The sequence below is a fragment of the Pan paniscus genome, chromosome 3, assembly GCF_029289425.2.
Source record: "Pan paniscus chromosome 3, NHGRI_mPanPan1-v2.0_pri, whole genome shotgun sequence".
In the NCBI taxonomy this organism is placed as follows: Eukaryota; Metazoa; Chordata; class Mammalia; order Primates; family Hominidae; genus Pan; species Pan paniscus.
In genome coordinates this window covers 166,041,807-166,063,556 of record NC_073252.2, presented here as the reverse complement: position 1 = coordinate 166,063,556, position 21,750 = coordinate 166,041,807, and the positions used below count along the sequence as shown (strand labels likewise).

The window sequence follows — 21,750 nt, the reverse complement described above, 5'->3', positions numbered from 1 at the left end:
CTTACTCATTTTTAAAATTCGTTTATTTTTATTGTTAAACATATTTAGTGAAATAAACTTTCCTCTGAATCACTGCTTTAAATATATCCCATAGATTGTGCTGTAAATTGTTTTTGTCACTAAAAAAATAAATTCTGTAATTTTAGTTTGTATTTCCTTTCACCCAAGTTTGACTGAATAGAAATGTTTTTAAGTTCCAGATTAAAGCACGTTTGTGATTTTTTTTTTTTTTTTTTTTTTTTTTTTGAGACAGTCTCGCTCTGTCGCCAGGCCAGAGTGCAGTGGCACAATCTCGGTTCACTGCATCCTCCACCTCCTGGGTTCAAGCAATTCTCCTGCCTCAGCCTTCTGAGTAGCTGGGACTACAGGCTCATGCCACCAAGCCCAGCTAATTTTTGTATTTTTAGTAGAGACGGGATTTCACCAAATTGGCCAGGATGGTTTCAATCTCTTGACCTTGTGATCTGCCCTTCTTGGCCTCCCAAAGTGCTGGGATTACAGGCATGAGCCACCGTGCCCGGCTACGTTCATGATTTTTTAAATTTCTTTTTTTTTTTCCACTACCTTTATTGTATTATGAAGATGTTAACATATAGTTAATTTTTATGGATGTGCTGGGGACGTTTAAGACAAATGAAGATTCCCTATCACCACAGTGTAGTTTGATTCATAAGGTCTACTCTGTTGATTATGGTGGTTTGTCTTTTATCCCTTAACTTATTTTTTTGTCCAGCTGTCTCTCTTGTGTATTAAAATTTGTTATTATAGGTGAGTTTCTCTATAGAGTTTCTTTTATCTTTTGTCATTTTTGTTTCACAAAGTTGGTTGCCATGCATATGTTGGATAATTTTTCATAAGGATTATCTTTTCATTATAGATTATGGCTTTTAGAATAAAAGACTGCTTTTCTTTTTCACATGTAATGCTTTTGAGTTTGAATTCTACTTAGCCCAATATAAAGATACTAACTTCTGCTCTCTTTTAGTTTCCATTTACCTGATAGAATTATGTCCATTCCTTTATTTTTAGTATTTCTGAATCACTTTGTTTTAGTTGTGTGTCTTGTACATGGAATGTGGTGCAAGTTGAAATTATTTTTTCTTTTATAGGTAAGTCTCACATTTACTGTTATGACTGATACGTTTGGTCTTGATTCTATAATATATTATAGGCATTTGTATTCTGGTGTGTTTGTTAAGTTTCTTTATGATATGTGTATTCTTTGTTATTTTACTTAAACAATTTTAAATTTTGGGCTGTTTTACATGTTTCGTTATGGTAATTACGTTTGTAATTACCATGCTGTACCATTTTTATAAAAAGAATAATCTCAATTCTCTGTTTCCTCATTTTACCTTTCACTATCTGGTTTCTGAAGTTTTAATTTTTCTCAGTATCCATTAGCACTCATTTATTGTGTATAGTGGGTTTTCTTGGATTATTATTTTAAAAATATTAATTTTCTTATTAAATTATCATTATTACTATTATTTTATTATTTATTATTATTTTTCATTGAGACAGAGTCTTGTTCTATTGCCCAAGCTAGAGTGCAGTGATGTGATCACAGCAACCTCCTTGCCTCCCTGATTCAAGCAATTCTTCCACCTCAGCCTCCCGAGTAGCTGGAACTACAGGCCTGTGCCACCACACCTGGCTAATTTTTGTATTTTTATTAGAAATGAGTTTTTGTCATGTTTTCTAGGCTGGTCTCGAACTCCTGGCCCCAGCCTCCCAAAGTGCTGGGATTATAGGCATGAGCCACCGCGCCTGGCCCAGTTTTGTTTTTGATAAGATGTGCGATGATACAAATATTTTTCTTTCATTTCCACTATTATTTTTCTGACCTTTTTTGGTTTTTATTTTATGTCATTTGGTTGTTTTCTTACCTGTCTTCATTAAATTTTATTGAGATTATTCTCCTTTGGGCATCTTGTAACTTATTCTTTATTTCTGCATAGCTTTGCATTTTTCTATGATTATTTTGCGGAATTAATTATTTATTGTCTCTTTTTTCTGTCTCTCTCTCTCTCTCTCTCTCTCTCTCTCCCTCTCTCCCTCTCTCTCTCTCTCTCCCTCTCTCTCTCTCTCTCTCTTTCTTTCTTTCTTTCTTTCTTTCTTTCCAGCTCTGTTTTTGGTTTATCAGTTGCTGAATAAAGATCGTTTTTTGGCTGGGCGTGGTGGCTTATGCCTGTAATCCCAGCACTTTGGGAGGCCAAGGTAGGTGGATCACAAGGTCAAGAGATTGAGACCATTCTCACCATCATGGTGAAACCCCGTCTCTACTAAAAATACAGGAATTAGCCGGGCGTGGTGGTGCATGCCTGTAGTCCCAGCTACTTGGGAGGCTGAGGCAGGAGAATCACGTGAACCTGGAGATGGCAGTTGCAATGAGCTGAGATTGCCAAACCCAGGAGGTGGATGTTCCTGTGGGCCCAGATCATGCCACTGTACTGCAGCCTGGCGACAGAGTGAGACTCCATCTCAAAAAAAAAAAAAAAAAAAAGATCATTTTTTGTATGTTCGAATGCTTGTTTGAGTATATCCATATTTAGAATGTAGACTTAGAGGTTTCTTCTGCTTTATAATTGCTGATATTATTACTTTTGGAGATAATGATGAGATTTTTTCACACAATTTGTGTGAATTTTTTTTCCTGCTATTATTTTTTGTAATAGCTCTCTGTGTACTTTCTTTTCATTTTAATGATACTGAGGTTTGTTACAAGATACTTTAATTCGATTTAATCCAATCCAATTAATTTAATATAATTTAATTTAATGTTATCTTTTTCTGCTAGCTTGTCAGAATCCAGGCATGTTAGTAGGGTTTTTGTTAGTTTGTTCATTTATTTGTTTGGTAGTGGGTGAGTGGTTTTGGGTCTTCAAATTACCTGCTTTTCTTCTGACTTGCAGAGCCCTCAAATTCTTCTTTGTCTTCTTTTACCCTTTCGCCACTTAATTGCCAAAGGATACTTCTTCCTTTTTTAAAGCTTCCTTTTCTTTCCCAAACCTGTTTTCAGAAAATTGTCCCCTTAGGTAGTTCATATCTTTTAAATAGTTTCTATTCTTTTTAAAAATTTTAAATTAAAAAAATATTTTTGATTGACACATCATAACTATATATTTATGAAGTACAATGTTTTGTTTTGATATATGTATACAATGTGACATGATTACATGGAGCTAATTAACATATCGATCACCTTGCTTACCTATCATTTTTTATTGTGAGACATTTGAAATTTATGCACTTATTTTGAAATATATGACATTATTTTTGGTTGTAGTCATCCTGCTGTATAATACATCTCAAAACCCATTCCACTTTTATCTGAAAGTTTGTACCCTTGGGTCAGCAAGTCTCCGTTTCTCCCCTCACCCTCTGAAGAGAAGAGTTTCTCTTCTCTATTTCTATGAGTTCAACTTCGTTAGATTCTACATATAAGTGAGATCATTTGGTATTTGTCTCTTTGTCTTGGCTTATTTCACCTAGCATAATATCCTCCAGATTCATTCATGTTGTTGAAAATGACAGGATTTCCCCCTGTTTTAAATGCTCAATAGTATTCCATTGTGTATATATACCTCATTTTCACTGTCCGTTCATCTGTTGATAAACACTTAGGTTGATCCTAAGTGATTGTTGTGAACAATGTGTCAATGAACATGGGAGTGCAGATATACCTTCAAAATACTGTTAAAAGAAAAACTTCAGCTGAATTAAATTTAAAGGAGTTTAATTGAGCAATGAACGATTCACATATCAGGCAGCCTCCAGAATCACAGCAGATTCAGAGAGACTCCAGGGGTGCCTCATGGTCTGAACAAACTTATAGACAAAAAATGTAAAGTGACGTATGGGAATCAGAAGTGAGGTACAGAATAGCTGGATTGGGTACAACTCTGCATTTGCCTTATTTGAACACAGTTTGAACGCTCAGCAGTGTATGAGTGATTGAAGTAAGGGATTGGCCAAGACAGCGACTGTTACAAGAACATACTCCTAAACTAGGTTTTCAATCTTGTCTACCTATTAAGTTACGTTGCAATTCATCCACAAGGATTCAAATATAGAAGTACGAAGTCCTTCTCCAGCCATATTTAGTTTGCTTTAACCATACTAATTTTGGTTCCTTTGGATACATACCCAGACGTGGGATTACTGGGTCATATGATAGTTCTAATTTTAGTTTTTTGAGGAAGCTTCATATCGTTTTCCATAATGCCTGTACTGATTTACATTCCTACCAACAATGTATTAGAGTTCTCTTTTCGCTATTTCCTCTCTGACACTTGTTATCTTTCATCTTTTTGATAAAAGCCCTTCTGACAGATGTGAGGTGGTATTTCATTGTAGTTTTAATTTGCATTTGCCTAATGATTGGTATAATTATTAACGCTGAGCGTATCTTTCATGTACCTATTGGCCGTTGGGTTTTTTGTTTGTTTGTGTGTTTTTAGTAATGTCTGTCCAGGTCGTTTGTCTATTTCTAAATTGGATTATTTGTTTTCTTACTATTGAGTTTGAATTGTTTCTATACTTTAGTTCTTAACTCCTTATTAAATGTATAGTTTGGCTGGGCGTGGTGGCTCATACCTGAATTCCCAGCACTTTGGGAGGCCTAGGTGGGTGGATCATTTGAGGTGATTAGTTTGAGACCAGCCTGGCCAACATGGTGAAATCCCATCTCTACTAAAAATACAAAAATTAGCCTGGCAGTAGTGGCACATGCCTGTAATCCTAGCTACTTGGGAGGCTGAGGCAAGAGAATCGCTTGAGCCTGGGAGGCAGAGATTGCAGTGAGCTGAGATTGGGCCACTGCACTCCAGTCTGCGTGATAGAGTGAGACCCTGTCTCTAAATAAATAAATAAATAAATAAATAAATAAATGTATCGTTTGCAAAATCTGTGGACTGCCTCTTTCATTTGCTGTGCAGAAGATGTTTACTTTGATGCCATCCCATTTGGCTGTTTTTGCTTTTGTTGCCTGTGCTTTTGTGGCCGTATCCAAAATATCATTGCCCAGACCAATGTTGTGGAGCTTTCCTCCTATGTTTTCTTCTAGTAGTTTTACACTTTCAAGTCTTGTATGTAAGTCTTTAATCCATTTTGAGTTGCTTTTTGTATATGGTATGAGGATCTAATTTCATTGTTTCTCTTGTTATACAGTGAGCTCTTTTATTCTATGTACACAAGTTTCCTTTCATCTCAGAAAAATTTTATTATTTCATTTTTTTAACTTTAAGTTCAGGGGTATATGTGTAGGTTTTTTATGGAGGTAAACTTGTGTCATGGGGGTTTGTTGTACAGATTATTTTGTCACACATGTATTAAGCCTAGTAGTACCCACTAGTAAGATCACTTACAAATAAAAATATTTTTCTAAATAGCATGACACATTACAATTTTTTTCTTTGACAGGCACACGAGACTGTATCTCTGCTTACACAAGTCTGGCCAGAAGGATCTGACATTCGGCGTGTCTTTTGTGTTACTTCATGCTCATTATCTTTGAGAATGTACCGTCGCTTTTTAGGAAACAGAGAGCCCTCCTCTGGTCAGGAAACTGAGATCCAACAGGTGTGGTTGTTATAACTTTACTGAGAAATACTATTTCTCTCCACATTTGAAATTTTGTTGATTTGTATCTTTCATTTCCTCTATTTGGTACTTCATGTTTTTCTCTTATTTATATAAACTTCAGAAAATAAAACTGAAATTTGTGTCTATCAGGAAACACTTATTGTGCCAATAAGTGATTTAATGTTCTACTATGTGCATGTTTCACTTAGTATATATTTAGTCTAAATCATCCAAAAGAAAATGAAACAAGACAGGATATTAGCACTTGGTGGAGACCTAATATGCTAGTATGTTTTGGGCTTTTTGTATGCATTGTGCCATTAAATCCTCACAACAGCATTGTGAGAAAGGCATTAGTATTCCCATTTCACCTATGAGAACACTGAAGTTCAAATAGTCCAGGTAACATTTTTCAAACCAAACGTACTAAATAGCAATGTGGATTGAACTCCGGTCCATCTTGTGCAAGTTCCACAATATCAAAGTGTCTTTTGAAAGAACATTCCTGCTGTAGTGTCTTGGCATCATCCTAGCTGGAGAGATACTAAAGTTTTTAACTTTCTTTATGGCCAATAGGGTCCATTAAGAATCTGTTGGCCAATCTGTTTTCTTTCCCAATATACAGTTGTCTCTAAGTATATGTGCTTATGGGTGTGCATGTTTACACATACACACACACTTACACACTCAGATGCATGCGTATACATACTATTCTGTATACAATCTACCTCCTGGGGGATTCTTGGCTAAAGGTTTCTATTAAAGAGAAATGAAATTTCTGAACATTTCAGAAATATTCAGGGCTCATTATCTTTTACTTAGCATCCTTATAATTGTTTTTCCAATTATCAGATTGAATATATTTTTAGTGAAACATTTCTTCATAACTAGACATAGTATTTTAAATCATTCTCACAAAAATGATACTAAGTCAAATCTGCCTCTCTGGAATTTCTAATGATTAGACTCTATTTGGCCTTCTGGAGGTGCCCTGATGAAATCTTACACTTGCTTTGTTGATAGCCCTGCAAATGTTTGAAGATAGCTATGACGTTCTTGTCCCATATCAGATGTGTCCACTTCTTTACCCGTGTTCTCACAGGGCAGGTTTTTCAGATATATTACCATCCTGGTGTCCTCGCCCTGGTAATTTTCAATATTATTTAAAAATATGATGCCTTGGATGGGATAGAGCATTTAAGGCGTGGCTCCATCAGCGTAGAGTCCTGTGAAATTACGACTTTATTAGTTGCTCGATCAGCTCATGTAGAGTTTCGCTTAACTAAAAATCCTGAAAAATGTTTTATTTTAAATGCGATTAAGCCGGCAGCTTCCCATTCCACTTACCTCACATCTGTATAAATGCAGTACAGTTTATGTTATAAAGAAAAGGAAAGTCTTAAAAAATGTAGAATGAAAAATGTAATAATTCAGCTGGGCATGGTGCCTCACACCAGTAATCCTAGCACTTTGGGAGGCCGAGGCAGGTGGGTTACCTGAGGTCAGGAGTTCGAGACCAGCCTGGCCATGGTGAAACCACGCCTCTACTAAAAATACAAAAATTAGCTGGGCATGGTGGCAGGTATCTATAATCCCAGCTACTCGGGAGGCTGAGGCAGGAGAATCACTTGAACCTTGGGTTGGAGGTTGCCGTGAGCTGAGATTGGGCCACTTTATTCCAGCCTGGGTGAAAGAGCAAAACTCTGTCTCAAAAAAAAAAAAAAAAAAAGAGAAAGAAAGGAATAATTCATGATTCCTGAACAGCAAAGGTAGCTGCCAGCTTTTGTGGTCCTAGATGCTTATTATGCAATGTCACACCCTGCTGTTCTCTGGCTTATACCTTCTTTACTTTATTCAGGTGAACAGTAATTGCTTAACCCTGCAGGAGATGGAAGATTTGTGTAAACTGCATTGTCTCACTGTGGTTTTTCTACTCCATCTGCCTCTTTCTCAAAGAGCTTGTGCTAGAGTCATCACTTCCCATTGGGCTGAGGACATGAAGCCTTTATTACAAATGGTAAATGTACTCTTTATTAGTTTACTATTTTTGTGTTTTGAATGTTTGATAGAAACTACAATAACTTTCAAAATTCTCTTATGTGGGACTACTATTAGCCCCTTGGGGGCTATAAAAGTTTAATGGGCTACATCAATCACTTTCCAATTTCAACATCTATGTTTAGGAGAACTAACAAATAGCATGATATATATCTAACCTAAGGAAAAAGCCTCTCTATTTTTCCTTTGTTAAATCTCTGCCAAGGTCAGGTTTTTGTGTTACCAACTATAGTTGATGGTTGGTGATCACTGTGGTCTGCTCTTAAGAGGAACTGAAGAAACAGTTTCGTAGTTTATTACTTTCAACTGTTATAGAGAATATTTAGAGACAATTTGGATACTTTAGAGAAACAGAAGCAAAAACAGAAGAAAAACTTCCCCGGAGGCCTACCATTTTAATCAATAAGGATAACTGTTAACATTTTGGTTTATTCTTTTTATTTTAAATGCATAGATTTTTCTGATGTTTTATTGTTTCTTATATTGGAACTCTATATATACATATATTTTTTCATGTTTTTCTATTTTCTTTCACAATATTAGTATCATTTTTAATGGCTACTAGTTATCTTTTAGTACCATGGTTTACTTACCCATTTCTCTATTATGGAATATTAAGAAGACTTTGATGGTTGTATTATAGATGTTGTTATTCTCTTTGTGTATAAGCCTTTTCCTTTAATTTGAGGTTATTGATTTTGGCTTGAGAGCTAGAAATGGGATTAAAGGATCAATTGGCATGAACTTTTTTTAAGGATCATTATACATATACTGAAAATGTTCAAGGAAAGTATTTTATGACCGATTAACTAGGAAGCCAGTCCACAAACATTTAGTGCATTGTGATAATCACTGGGATAGAGTGAGAAAAATAAAAACATATTTACCCTTCCCACTCCAACCCCTTCATAGACCTACATTTTTCACAGAAGACAGATATTAAATTTTAAAAGTAATTATGAAGACGGAATCATAGAATGCTTTATAATCTGATAATAAAAAGATCCAACGTAGTCTGAAAACGATGGTGTTTCTTAAGAAATGAAGACAGGCCGGCTGCGGTGGCTCACACCTGTAATCACAGAACTTTGGGAGGCCGAGGCGGGTGGATCATGAGGTCAGGAGATCAAGACCATCCTGGCTAACATGGTGAAACCCCGTCTCTACTAAAAAAAAAAAAAAAAAAAAGTAGCCAGGCGTGGTGGTAGGCACCTGTAGTCCCAGCTGCTCGGGAGGCTGAGGCGGGAGAATGGTGTGAACCCAGGAGGCGGAGCTTGCAGTGAGCCGAGATCGCACCACTGTACTCCAGCCTGGGTGACAGAGTGAGACTCCGTCTGAAAAAAAAAAAAAAAAAAAAAAACAAAAAACAGAAAGAAATGAAGAGAAGTGAAGTGACCCAAGTCCTGGAGGAATAGAAGGAGTTAGCAGGATGCAGAGAGGATGAAACTGGATTCTAGGGCATGAAGCAGCATGTGTGATTATCCCGAGGATGGCATAACCAAGGAACTGAGATACATCTATCACAGCAGGGGTAGCAAAAATATGGGAAAGTGATGAAGCTGAAGAGGCGGGCAAGAGACAAGTCACGTAGGATTCTGTAGGCCCTGTTAAGAAAATAGAGATGTAACTTGATAGAAGCACAATGAGGATTCACTGGGTGGTTTCAAATGGATGAGTGGCACTTGCATTTGCAGAAACTTTCCCTGGCTTGCAATGCAGAGAGTGCATTGTAGAGGCAAAACAGGGGGGACTTGGGGAAATTAGGTGGCTATTACCTCAGTCATGTAAGTGTTGATGGTGCCAGGGACCAGTGAGAGGTAAGTAGGGATGAATAGCAGTGGGCAATTTTAAGAGTTATTTAAGGTGAAGAATGACAAGTTTAGTGATTGAGTATGGGTAATGAGGGAAAGGAAGGAGTCAAATAGTTCCTAGACCCCAGGCTTGAGCATTTGTGGGGATGCCGTCATTGTATGAAGGGCACGTTAGTGGGGAAGGATCATGAGTTTCTTTTTTGGAAATACTGAGTTCTAAGTGCCAATGCAATGTCCACATGGAGATATCTAGTAAACAATTTGAAATAATGTTTTGGACTTAGAAGGGTGGAATGGGCTGGAGTTAAAAGTTTAGGAATTGTTACCCTGTGGATGTTAATTGATGCTATGCTAAGAGATGAAATTATTTTGGAAGAGAGATATGTTAAGAGAGCTGAGGACAGGGAGTTCAAATATTCCAATATTAAACACTTAAGTATGGGTTGAGACAGTGGCAAAAGATACTGAGAAGGAACTACTTAGATAGCTGGGAATAAAATCAAGGAGAATGGGTTGTCCTGAAGGTCAAAGGAACTGGGCAGTTCAAATTGTGGATGTGGTTAATAGTATCAGCTGCTATAGAGGATTGTAATAGGTTGAGGACTGAAAATACATTGGTTTTAATGAAACGGAGCTCACTGTTGATCATAATTAAGAGACTAAGGTCTAGGTTGTACTTTACCTAATAGAAAACATTAGTCTTTAATTAGACATAACAACGATCCTCTTATGTCCTCATTTTGCAAAGGAAAAACTTGGACTCAGCTATGTGGTCCATGAGCACAGCTAATGAATGATCAAGTTGAGATCTGACTTCACTCTGTCCAGCTTCCAAATATATGCCCTATGGAGTAACAGCTGATCAGCCCATAGTCAGCCAACCTTCCTGCCTTTCCCATAGTCCATGCCTGATTTTTGGTAACACTCTGTAGCTTGAAGTGTAATTTCAGGTAGCCCCTAATATTTTCAAAATAAAAGGAATTTTTGACATTTCTTGAGGCCTCTTGAGAAAGCAACTAAGCAAATCATAGAAGGGATCATTCCATGAGATTTACTCTGAATCTTGAAGCATGGAGACCAACCAGGTAGGTGGATGGGAATCTTAAGAGTTTGAAGGATTCAGCATCTTCTAGGTCCCTGAACACTCAAACACATTTTTTTAAATGCTCTTTTGACCTGAAAGTTGAATCTGAACATATTAAAATCTAAATAAAGAACAGAAGCACATTTCAAAGCAGAAGTATTTCTGTAGCTTTGGAATTCTATCTGTGGGTAACAGTGTGAGAAAAACACTATTTTAAGAGTCAAATGCAGATTTCCTTGATTCAGGATAAAGAACTATACAGAATGCACTTTTGAATCAGTTTTTATTTTATTTTATGCTTTAATTCCTTAAGGTGTAAAGCATTCACCATTACCCAGCCTGAATGGGCTTGCATTAACAAGGATTGGAACGATCCTGCCCACTGCCTTTCAGTTCAGAAGCATATGAACCCTATAGTTTATTGCTAATATGAATATTGCCAATAACTTGGTTTTCTTTTCAATTTTCAGAAAAAGTGGTGTGAATATTTCATCTTAAGAAATATACATACTTTTGAATTTTGGAATCTGAATTTAATTCACCTTTCTGACTTAAATGATGAGCTTTTGTTGAAGAATATTGCTTTTTACTATGAAAATGAAAATGTAAAAGGTACCGTCTCAGTATATTATAATCATACTTCCATCCACAGATAAACTTTATAAGGAATTTAAAACTACAAAATAATTTTTCTGTACTTCCAACATATAACATAGCAATTATTTTCATCTTTGTTCACATATGTATGTAATATTTTAGTTGCAATCAGAGGGAATGCTGTATTTTAAAATATGTTTTTCACTTAATATTACATTAAAAGTATTTCAGGAGAAAATATATGTTTGCGTGTCCAGCATTTTCAGTTAATTTCAAAAGTTGAACTTTTCATTTAAATGCATGCATAATATTTCTTCATAAAGTTTAATTAATTTAATTATTTCACTACTATTGAGATATTTAGAAAATTTATTTTTTTCCAAAAGATAAGGCTAATTTATATATTTTTATATGTAATTTGTTTTTCTTTCTTTAAAATCTTTTCTTAGGGTAAGATTTCTGATGTTTCCTAATAGTAAAAGCAAACAAAAAAAAAACAAAAACATATTTGGACAGAACTCTAACTGATTGAACATTATTGAAGCTTTGACCACTGTGATGTGGTTCCTTCATGTTCTTTACCAGTTTTCTCATCTCTCAAAAACTAAAGTTTTTATTCTGTTTTGTTGGTTGTAAAGTTATGTGTGGCATAACATTTTTATTACCTTAAAGAGTAGTTAAATGTTCACGATGCGTTTGTGGGTTAATGTACTTACAAATTTAATACTTAGTTATTAACAATAAAAACAAGATAAACTTTACAATCTGTATCTCATAGTCAACACTAGTGACCATTTTCATTTATGTCCAGTGTGGAACTCACTAAAAATTTCACTATGTGGAAAGTATTTCAGAATTCCATGAATTTACTTAAAATGTGACTAATGATTCTTTGTGTGGGAGTGAATGGCTTCTAGTATTTAGTGTTTTTAATTGTTATGTAGGCCTACATTTGAATTTGGGAGATACCATTATGAAAGATTATGAATATCTCTGGAATACCGTATCAAAGTTGGTCAGAGACTTTGAGGTTGGACAGCCATTTCCTCTGAGAACAACAAAAGTTTGTTTTCTTGAAAAGAAACCATCACCAATCAAAGGTAATAAATTTCTAAATTAATCTGAAATGAAAGCATTATTCCTCTGAAAGTGTTTAGGAAACACCACTAATTCAGTGCTGCAAGTATAAATAATTTTCTGGCACTTGAATTTTAATAATAAAAATAAATTACCTTTATTCTTATATCCTTGGAGTGGTATGCTGTGACTATAATTTTGAAGATTTACATTTTGCTTATAATTAATATTGTTTCAATTAAAAAACACAGCCAGATATATATGACTTCCATTTCCAGCAATATGGCAGTTATAGGTCCACAGAAAAATCTCTTTGTGTAAAGCACTTGAGATGCTGAATAAGAGACACCAAACATCTTTTTATATCATTATAGCTAAGCTCAAAACATCCTAGGGACTGAAAAATTTAGGGAAGGCCACATTGGCTCTCCACCTCTTTTAAGCAGCAAGTTGCAGGGGCTTAAATAAGAAAGGATCCCGACAAACACAGGCACAGGGAGCACTAGGAGGATCCCAGGCAGAGCAATGGTGGTTAACCTGGAATCATGAACCAGACATTCAATAGAATAAAAAGTCATTCATTTGTCTATTATCATAATATACTTGATATGTAATATGTATCTATCTATCTATCTATCTATCTATCTATCTATCTATCTCGTGTGGTGTGTGTGTGTGTGTGTGTGTGTGTGTGTATAAAATCAAGGAGGACTCAAGAGAATACTGTAATCATATCAAATAATTTCATTACCATCTGTATTTTTCCCTACTTCTTTTTTATTTCATTTTCATGAAAGTCTTTGTATATGTGTATGTATATGTATAGAGATATATAATCTCTGAGGCTTCCGTCGTCAAAATCTTTGTCTTATAATAAGGAATAATAAAAGGAATTCACATTTGAAAATAGAAGGCATAGGTATTTTTCTTTATCTTCCTTCCTTTCTTCCTTCCTTCCTTCTTTCCTTCCTTCCTTCCTCCCTCCCTCCCTGTGTGCTTGCTTGCTTTTCTTCCTTTCCTTCTTTTTCTTTTTTCTTTCCTTCCTTCCTCCCTCCATCCTTCCTTCCTCCCTCCTTTCTTTCTCTCTCTCTTTCTTTCTTTCATTCTTTCCTTTCTCTCCCTCCCTTCCTCCCTTCCTTCCTTCCTTCCTTCCTTTCTTCCCTCCTTCCTTTCTTCTTCCCATCTACCTACCTATCTGATTTATCCATCTGTCATCTGTCTACTTACCCATCCATCCATCCACCCATCCATGCATCCATCCATCCACCCATCCATGCATCCATTCACCCACCCATCCCCCATGCATATCCACCCACCCATCCCCCATGCATATCCACATATAGGCCAAAATGCTGTCTCATTCTTTATATTCTACTGTGTTCCAAAGGGTTTTACTGTGGGAAATAGCTTTATGAGAAGGGCTGAACTTGATACATGTAAATAAGATTAATATAAAATGTTTTTAATATGAAGTTTTAGAAAATAATATGTAATATTCCTGTCTGAAAGTTTTACATTTGACCTTGTCTCAATTTTTTTTTTGTTTGTTTACAGACAGCTCCAATGAAATGGTGACCAATTTGGGTTTTATTCCAACGTCATCTTTTGTGGTTGATAAATTTGCTGGAGATATTTTGAAAGATTTGCCTTTTCTAAAGAGGTATAAGGCCAAAAACTGTGCCTCAATAAATACTTGTGTGGAATACATGAGTTACTCAACAAGGATTATTTGAAATGCAGACGATTAGAGTACATTACATGTAGTATGTGTTTGTAATACATAATGAATTTAAAATCAAAATTTTCAATGCCTTTTGGCCATTACTATGTAAAAATCTGTATAGTTTTTAATCTTAGAATAAATCACTACAGCTGCATATTTTAAATTAATGAATTAGTGAATGCCTATTAGTTGATATTGATGGGACTGTTAGAGACATGGAGTAGATTTTGATTTATTAAACCTCTAATAAACTGCTCTTTGGAGTCTACCACCCACATCATATTGCAGAAAGAAGAAGGGGAACTATGATTTTCAAAAACATTATAAAATAAAATCTGTGCTGTGTTATATTTGGAAGTGTGCAATTTAAAGTATGCCTTTTTTTGTCTCACAGTGATGATCCTATTGTTACTTCACTGGTTAAACAAAAGGAATTTGATGAACTTGTGCACTGGCATTCTCATAAACCCCTGAGTGATGATTATGACAGGTCCAGGTGTCAGTTTGATGGTAAGCTCTGTGACTCCAGTGACATAAATTTAAATCTACTTTACTCTCTGCCTCTTATTTTATAGTGGAAAATTATCATAAGACACAAATTAAATTTTTTTGAATGAAAAGAGTCTACAAGATATTTAGATGTGCATTGGGAAAGATGGTAATGAAAAATTCTCTTTCTCTTTATTGACAGTCGTACGTATGTAGATATGTATGTGTTTTAGGAGGAAGTGCTAGAAGTTGTTTCAAGGAAAGATGGTTTGTAGTTTAAGCAATGTATGTATTCCTTGGAGTCATATATATTGAGACCATAGTCTTTCAAGCAATTTTAACTGTTTCATAACACCCGATTGGCTGCATGTAACAAGCACCAGCATTCTATCTGCCTTCATGCTCAGAGTGGTTGAAACTACAGAAGGAGGCCCATGAAACCACTAACAGTGGATCAGCAGAGACTGAATTTGGGATCTTGTCTTCATCTCAACTTTCTGTATCCCTATGCTTACCCCCAGCCCTGTTAGAGTTGACAAAACTTACTCTGAGAATAACCTAGGAGTAGGCATAGCAAGTATGCTCCTGTGAAGTATCTGGGTATGTAAATAATGACCAAGGTGTGGGGGGATACTTTAGATGAACCATTAACATGCTTCAGAGTGGTTTGGTGTGATATGTATAGTTACAGACATAGAAAAATTAATCAGCTTAGTTATTTCATTACTATGAGTATTACAGTTTTTATGCAGATAAGGGAGTAAGGCATATCTTGACTTTGGGGGCATCTTATGTTATTAAATTTTACGATTTTAGCTGCCATGCTCTGGGCTCTGGCTCTGTGGCTATGGTCCGGAGTAAGGATTTTTTCTATCCAGTGATACAAGAAGTCAGAATATCTTAGATGGTTGTCTTCTTCACTCTGCCTCTACCTTCTTCTTAAACTAATTTACAGGGCACAGGACATAGGTAATGACTGGAATCCGTCATTTTTTGGTTGCACCCTGATACCTAATTTAGGAGGTAGACCATGAAAGTGTGTTTTGTCACTTCTATCTTTTAAATAAGAAAAGGAATTATTATCCATAGATAACTTGATTTTACATTCTCTCTTTAAGAAAGATAATGAGATTAAATTGCTTTTCCACTAATTTAACTACTGGATGTGGAATAATATGAAGAATTGATGAGAATGCTATTGAAAAACTACAATAAAGTTACATTTTAAGTCTTTTCTTTTTCAGAAAAATCTAGAGACCCTCGTGTTCTTAGATCTGTGCAAAAGTATCATGTTTTCCAACGGTTTTATGGGAATTCATTAGAAACAGTCTCTTCGAAAATCATCGTGACTCAAACTATTAAGTCAAAGAAGGATTTTAGTGGGCCCAAGAGCAAAAAGGCACACGTAGGTTCTATAAATTCTATCCAATTAAAAAAATTTTCCTTTTCTTTTCTCAAGTTGATATGTGTTATCCCTTTGGTGGTTTCTTTTTATATAATGCCTTTTCTTGATATATAGATGCTTATATTTTTATATACGATTACTTATTACCTCTTGCTGAAAAAGCCTAACCTGCATAAAAAAGTTGTAATGATATTCTATACATAATAACATATGTATCTATTTGAAGAATAATTAAGTGACTAAAGTTTTGAGTTTAGAAATTTTAAACTAACGTTAAAAGTATAGTTGTTCATTAATGACAGTGAAAATCTTTTTCATATAGGTAGTAAAAATGGATATGAAATGTTTATCTACTTTTTTTCTAAATTATAAAGAGTGTTTACACTTTTCCAAAGTATTTAAATGATTGGTTAATCCACCACATTTTGTGAGTGGAAGGTTAGAACTCTCCATTTCCTCTTTCTGTGTGGCTTGTACTCCTGCAACCTTACCTTTTTCCTTCTTGGGATGTCGTTTTTCTACTCTTTTCCTGGGAGACGTAACTGGGGATGGAATACAAGGAGTAAATAAGGAAAGCTCCAATCTATTTCTGGAATAATAATACTAATAGTTTGTGATCTAAAATTATCAGTTGATAATTCCTGAAACATTAATGTCTAAGTATAGATATTTTTATTTTAAAACTGAATTTTCTGATTATTTGACTTTAGAGGCAGGTCATAAATGGTTTCCATCTTAAACAAATGGAAAACTCATCAGGCTTTAGTATCTTTCTGTGGCCTCAAAGTTGGGGTTTTGGAAATGGCATTTATTTTCACAAAAAGTTTCTCTCAAGATGAAAGGTTTTAGTATATTAGAGAAAGTACCAACTTAACAAAACCAATCACAAATAAAGGTATTTGTCACATATCCACCTTAACAAATTGAAATAAATGTGGTGAAGTTATCAGGAATGGAACATATAAAGACCTCAAAAAATATTTTTATTTTCACTTCTGAATAATTACTTTTGTGAAAATTTTGGCAAGATCAGGAAAATGTGCATATCTTTGTCAAGCCTTAAGTGGACATTTTCAGAACTCCGAGAGACAGGTAGTTCATCAGTTCAAGGACTTATCAAAAAAGTTCTTGTATTTTCTACTCAGGATAACTTCAAAAAATAATCACAAATTACTCTAAAACGTTCGCACATGTTCTGTGAAGCCTCTATTCTTGAACTGCTTCAAAAGTTTAAGCAGTTGGGCTGTCCCATCTTTTGTTTTAAGAGCCAAAGAGAAGCCTCTCTGAGCCCAACTATGTGATCATTGTTTCTCTCCTCCTTTTCATTTTTATAGCCAATTGTATTGTCAGTGAGACTACTTAATTAAACATTTACTTTTTTATTATGGGTGACAAAAGGCTACTGCTTTTCAGTTTTTTTGTTGTTGTTGTTTTGAGAGATGTTATGAAATGGTAAATTTGCAGAAATTCTTATTACATAATACAATGTATGAAAATAGAAAAATCTGCATGGCAAAGGGTCAAAGGTAACCCTTGTACTATTGAAACAGAACCATGCTAAATTGGCCCAACACAGCAAATTAGGAAGACTAAACACTGGGAAAGCTCAAATATTATCGATTAGAATTATTTGTTTCTAATTTAGAGAGTGATGACAACTAAAATTGACTTCATTATAGGCAGGCATTTACATATTAATTTTGTGACCAACCAGAAGTGTGGAAAATGTGTTGGAATCCTCTTGCTAATACAACAATTCTCTAATTTGTCTTTGTAGATTAATGAGTCAGGTTGGTAAAAGCATAGTAAAAGTGGGTCCATACTATGTTTAAGTTAATTGGAAGTGCTTATTGAGGAAGAGCAAATCAGTTGTATTTGTGTTGTTCCTCTTATCCACTCCTCTTCTTCCTCTTTCCTTATTCACTCATCAAACATTATGGACTAAATGCTTTGTGCTTGAGACATGCAGACAACAAAGGCACATTCCTGTCTCAAGGATCTCAATCAAGAGAGGAGGAATGGCAAATGAAATTACAACTACAGTTTATGTTAATGTGTGCTTCAATAGGTGTCTGAGCAGAGGAAGAATACATGACTTCAACTTGGGAGAGTCAGGGAAAGCTTCATGGAGGAAATATCGTAAACAAGTAGAGAACAGGGAGGTGATGTGGGAAGAATGGAAGAGGACAGGCGATTCCAGAGAGAGCAGCAGATATCATAGCATGGAGAAATGAAAAGAGAGGCAGTCTCTTGTCTGTGATTTTGTGACATTAACTCTTCTTCTTCTTTTTTTTATTTTTCTGAGACAGAGTCCTGCTCCATCGCCCAGGCTGGAGTGCAGTGGCCCAATCTCGGCTCACTGCAACCTCTGCCTCCCAGGTTCAAGGGATTCTCATGCCTCAGCCTCCCAAGTAGCTGGGACTACAGGATCGTGCCACCACGCCCAGCTAATTTTTGTATTTTTAGTAGATAAGAGGTTTCACCGTGTGGGCCAGGCTGGTCTGAAACTCCTGGCTTCAGGTGATCCTCCAGCCTCAGCCTCCCAAAGTGCTGGGATTACAGGTGTCAGTCACCATGCCCGGCAACATTTACTGTTTTATTTACAAACCACACCACTCAGAAATCTAGAAAATTATCTACAGAGAGCCTTTACACCCCCTAAATTAAATTGTCCTAAGTTATAAATTAACAGAGGCTTAATTTCCAAAAGAAAAAAAGAAATTTTTCACATCTACTCAAAATGGGATGATGGTCAAAGTCTTCAATACACCCATAATATTGTCTCACTCATGACCTGTTACCTTGGAATATTTTCAACTTGTTTTAAGAGATGTTTTTTCCTTTGGGGCAGGAGACCAAGGCTGAAATAATTACTAGAGAGAATAAGAAAAGGTTATTTGCCAAGGAAGAACAAAAGGAAGAGCAAAAGTGGAATGCTTTGTCATTTTCTATTGAAGAGCAATTGAAAGAAAATTTACACTCTGGAATAAAGAGCCTGGAAGATTTTTTGAAATCCTGTAAAAGTAGCTCTGTGAAACTTCAGGTTGAAATGGTGGGGTTAACTGCTTGCTTGAAAGCCTGGAAAGAACATTGCCGAAGTGAAGAAGGTATGTGATTCTGTTTTGTTATTTCAGTGAGTTGGAGAATTAATACAAATGTAATGATGATAGTTGCCATTTATTAACTGGAAATTTGCATTAGAAGACTTACATGCACTATCTTACTTTATATATTATTACCTTTACAATAGTTTCCCGCTACCTGCCGGGGGTATGTTCCAAGACCCACAATGGTTGCCTGAAACTGTGGATAGTACCAAATGCCATGTATATTGTTTTTTCCTATGCATACATACCTATGATAAAGTTTAATTTCTAAATTAGGTACAGTAAGAGATTAACAACAATAACTAATAATAAGATAGAATAATTATAAGCATATACTGTAATAAAAGTTATGTAAATATGGTCTCTCTTCCTCAAAATACCTTATTGTACTATACTCAACCCTTTTCTTCTTGTGAGAATGTGAGATGATAAAATGGCTACATGATGAGGTGATGTGAGGTGAATGATGAACGCTGTTGTTGACCTTCTGATGATACAACAGAAGGAGGATCGTCTGCTTCAGGTGATCCTTGCGTCATTAAGCCATGATGGAGTGAATGACTGATGTTAGGAGCAGACGATATTGATGATTGGGGTCCTCCATGGTTGAAAAAGTTTTGCTGAAATCTTTTAGAAGAATAACATTATCAGTAACTGTCGTCACTTTTTTTTTTTTTTTTTGAGATGGAGTCTCACTCTGTCACCCAGGCTGGAGTACAGTGGTACCATCTCAGCTCACTGCAACCTCCACCTCCCAGGTTCAAGCAATTCTTCTGCCTCAACCTCTCTAGTAGCTGGGACTACAGGTGCACGCCACCATGCCCAGCTAATTTTTGTATGTTTAGTAGAGACGAGGTTTCACCATATTGGCCAGGCTGGTCTTGAACTCCTGACTTTGTGATCCACCTGCCACGGCCTCCCAAAGTGCTGGGATTACGGACGTGAGCCATCGCGCCCAGCCACTGTTGTCACTTTTTAACTCATCAAAGTGTCTCTGTGAAGGTTGCCATTCTTTTGTGATTGTATGGGTGACTTTAATGCTGTGTTCCATCTGAGAATTGTATTCCATATTTTTTCTTTTAATATCCATGTAATTTGAAACACTTCAGCAAAGTCAGGTTCTGCTTCAGGTTCTTCATCTTCCTCCCTAGATGACTCAATAAGTTCTTCCATTTCCTCATTTGTTAACATTTCCTAATGAACTTCAATATGTTGTTTCACTTCTTTATCAAACACGTTGGCAAATCTCTCTCTATCAATCAGTCTTGCTGCATGAAATATTTTCCTAACTTCTCCATTGATCCCCAGGAAGTCTCGAAAATCACTCAGGACTTTACTCCATAAATTCTTCCAGCAGGCATTTATAGCTTTTGGGTTTAATTAATCCGTTGCATCTTTGGTGAGTGTTATTGCATCAGCAATAGTGAATAATTTCCAGCAGCTTATCATGTCCAGATTAGGGTCTGCATCAATTGCTGATTGAATGTAATCAAACACCAGGCAGGTGTATGTGGCTTTGACAAACTGAATGATGCCATAGTCAAGGTGCTGAGTTTGTATTTGGAGGTAAAAATACAATCTCAATGTTTTCATTTTCAACAAAAACAAATTTGGGATGGCTAGGTGCATTGTCTAGTATTCCAAGCTTTCCTCTTTCAAGTATTTTTTCACTTCTGGGAAGAAGCATTGGTAGAACCATTCCATAAAAATGTTGGCTGTCATTCACACTTTCTGATTATGTTGCCAGAACACAAGAAGATAATTTTTGCTTTTGTTTTTGAGAGTGTATGTCTTCTTCAGTCTGTATGCTATGCCTGTCTTTATTATATGCACTGCAGCACTGCCACCTAGTACCAGGGTTACTCTGTCCTTCCATGTTTTATGTCTTGGTGCCTCCTTTGGACTTTTATGAATGTAGGTTCTATTGGGCATCTTCTTCCAGAAGAGCCTGGTTTCATCACAATTAAAACCTTGCTTTGGATGGTATCCTTTCTTTCTAACCAACTTCTTCAACTCTGCCAGAAATGTGGCAGCAGCTTCTTCATTGGCAGATGGAGCCTCTTCAGTCAGTAGTTGTTTTGTTTTTGAGATGGAGCCTCGCTCTGTCACCAGACTGGAGTGCAGTGGTGTGATCTTGCTCACTGCAACCTCTGCCTCCTGGGTTCAAGCTATTCTGCTGCCTCAGCCTCCCGAGTATCTGGGACTGCATGCACACACCACCATGCCCAGCTAATTTTTGTATTTTTACTAGAGATGGGATTTCACCATGTTGGCATGTTGGCCAGGATCATCGATCTCTTAGCCTCATGATCTGCCCACCTTAGCTTTTCAAATTGCTGGGATTACAGGTGTGAGCCACTGAGCCCGGCCCACTTCAGTATTTTTTATATTTTTCAGTCCAAACCTATTCCTGAATTTGTGTAACCATCCTATATTTGAAGAAAATGGGTCATTGTCACTCATTTCAGAGGATGCCTTGTTGAAGTCTTCATACAGATTCAATGCTTTCAGGTGCAGCATGTTTCCATCACCTGGAAAATATTTTCTATTCATGTCTTCCACCTTCTATCTTAACTAAGCACTTGTCAAACACTGTGTCCAAAACTTTTGCCATTTGAGGTGCAACAGCAAAACTAGCACAGATTTCTTTTTTCTTCTTCACAACTTCATGGATAAAAGATTGTTTCTGACTGTAGATCTTAGCAACCTAAGCATATGAGTTTTTCTTCACTTATTAAGTCAAGAACTTTCACGTTTTCACTTAAAGAAAGCACTTTATGGCTTCTTTTTGGCATATATGAATTGCCAACATC

At 36.1% G+C, this 21,750-nt stretch overlaps 1 protein-coding gene across 5 annotated transcripts in view; it reads left to right on the top strand.

Annotated features, from left to right (window-relative positions):
• The window catches only part of DDX60 (DExD/H-box helicase 60), a 157,219-nt gene that overhangs the window by 20,160 nt on the left and 115,309 nt on the right, over positions 1 to 21,750 (top strand). For all 5 annotated transcript variants that reach the window (XR_008625256.2, XR_008625255.2, XR_004671266.3 and 2 more), the window contains exons 7-14: positions 5,425 to 5,583; positions 7,445 to 7,603; positions 11,010 to 11,151; positions 12,081 to 12,236; positions 13,768 to 13,873; positions 14,331 to 14,446; positions 15,670 to 15,830; positions 18,682 to 18,937. Coding sequence is in view for 2 of the 5 variants with exons in the window: in XM_034959384.3 (XP_034815275.3) it covers positions 5,425 to 5,583; positions 7,445 to 7,603; positions 11,010 to 11,151; positions 12,081 to 12,236; positions 13,768 to 13,873; positions 14,331 to 14,446; positions 15,670 to 15,830; positions 18,682 to 18,937 (1,255 nt within the window). In the remaining 3 variants the exon portion in view is untranslated. The remainder of the gene's footprint in view (positions 1 to 5,424; positions 5,584 to 7,444; positions 7,604 to 11,009; positions 11,152 to 12,080; positions 12,237 to 13,767; positions 13,874 to 14,330; positions 14,447 to 15,669; positions 15,831 to 18,681; positions 18,938 to 21,750) is intronic.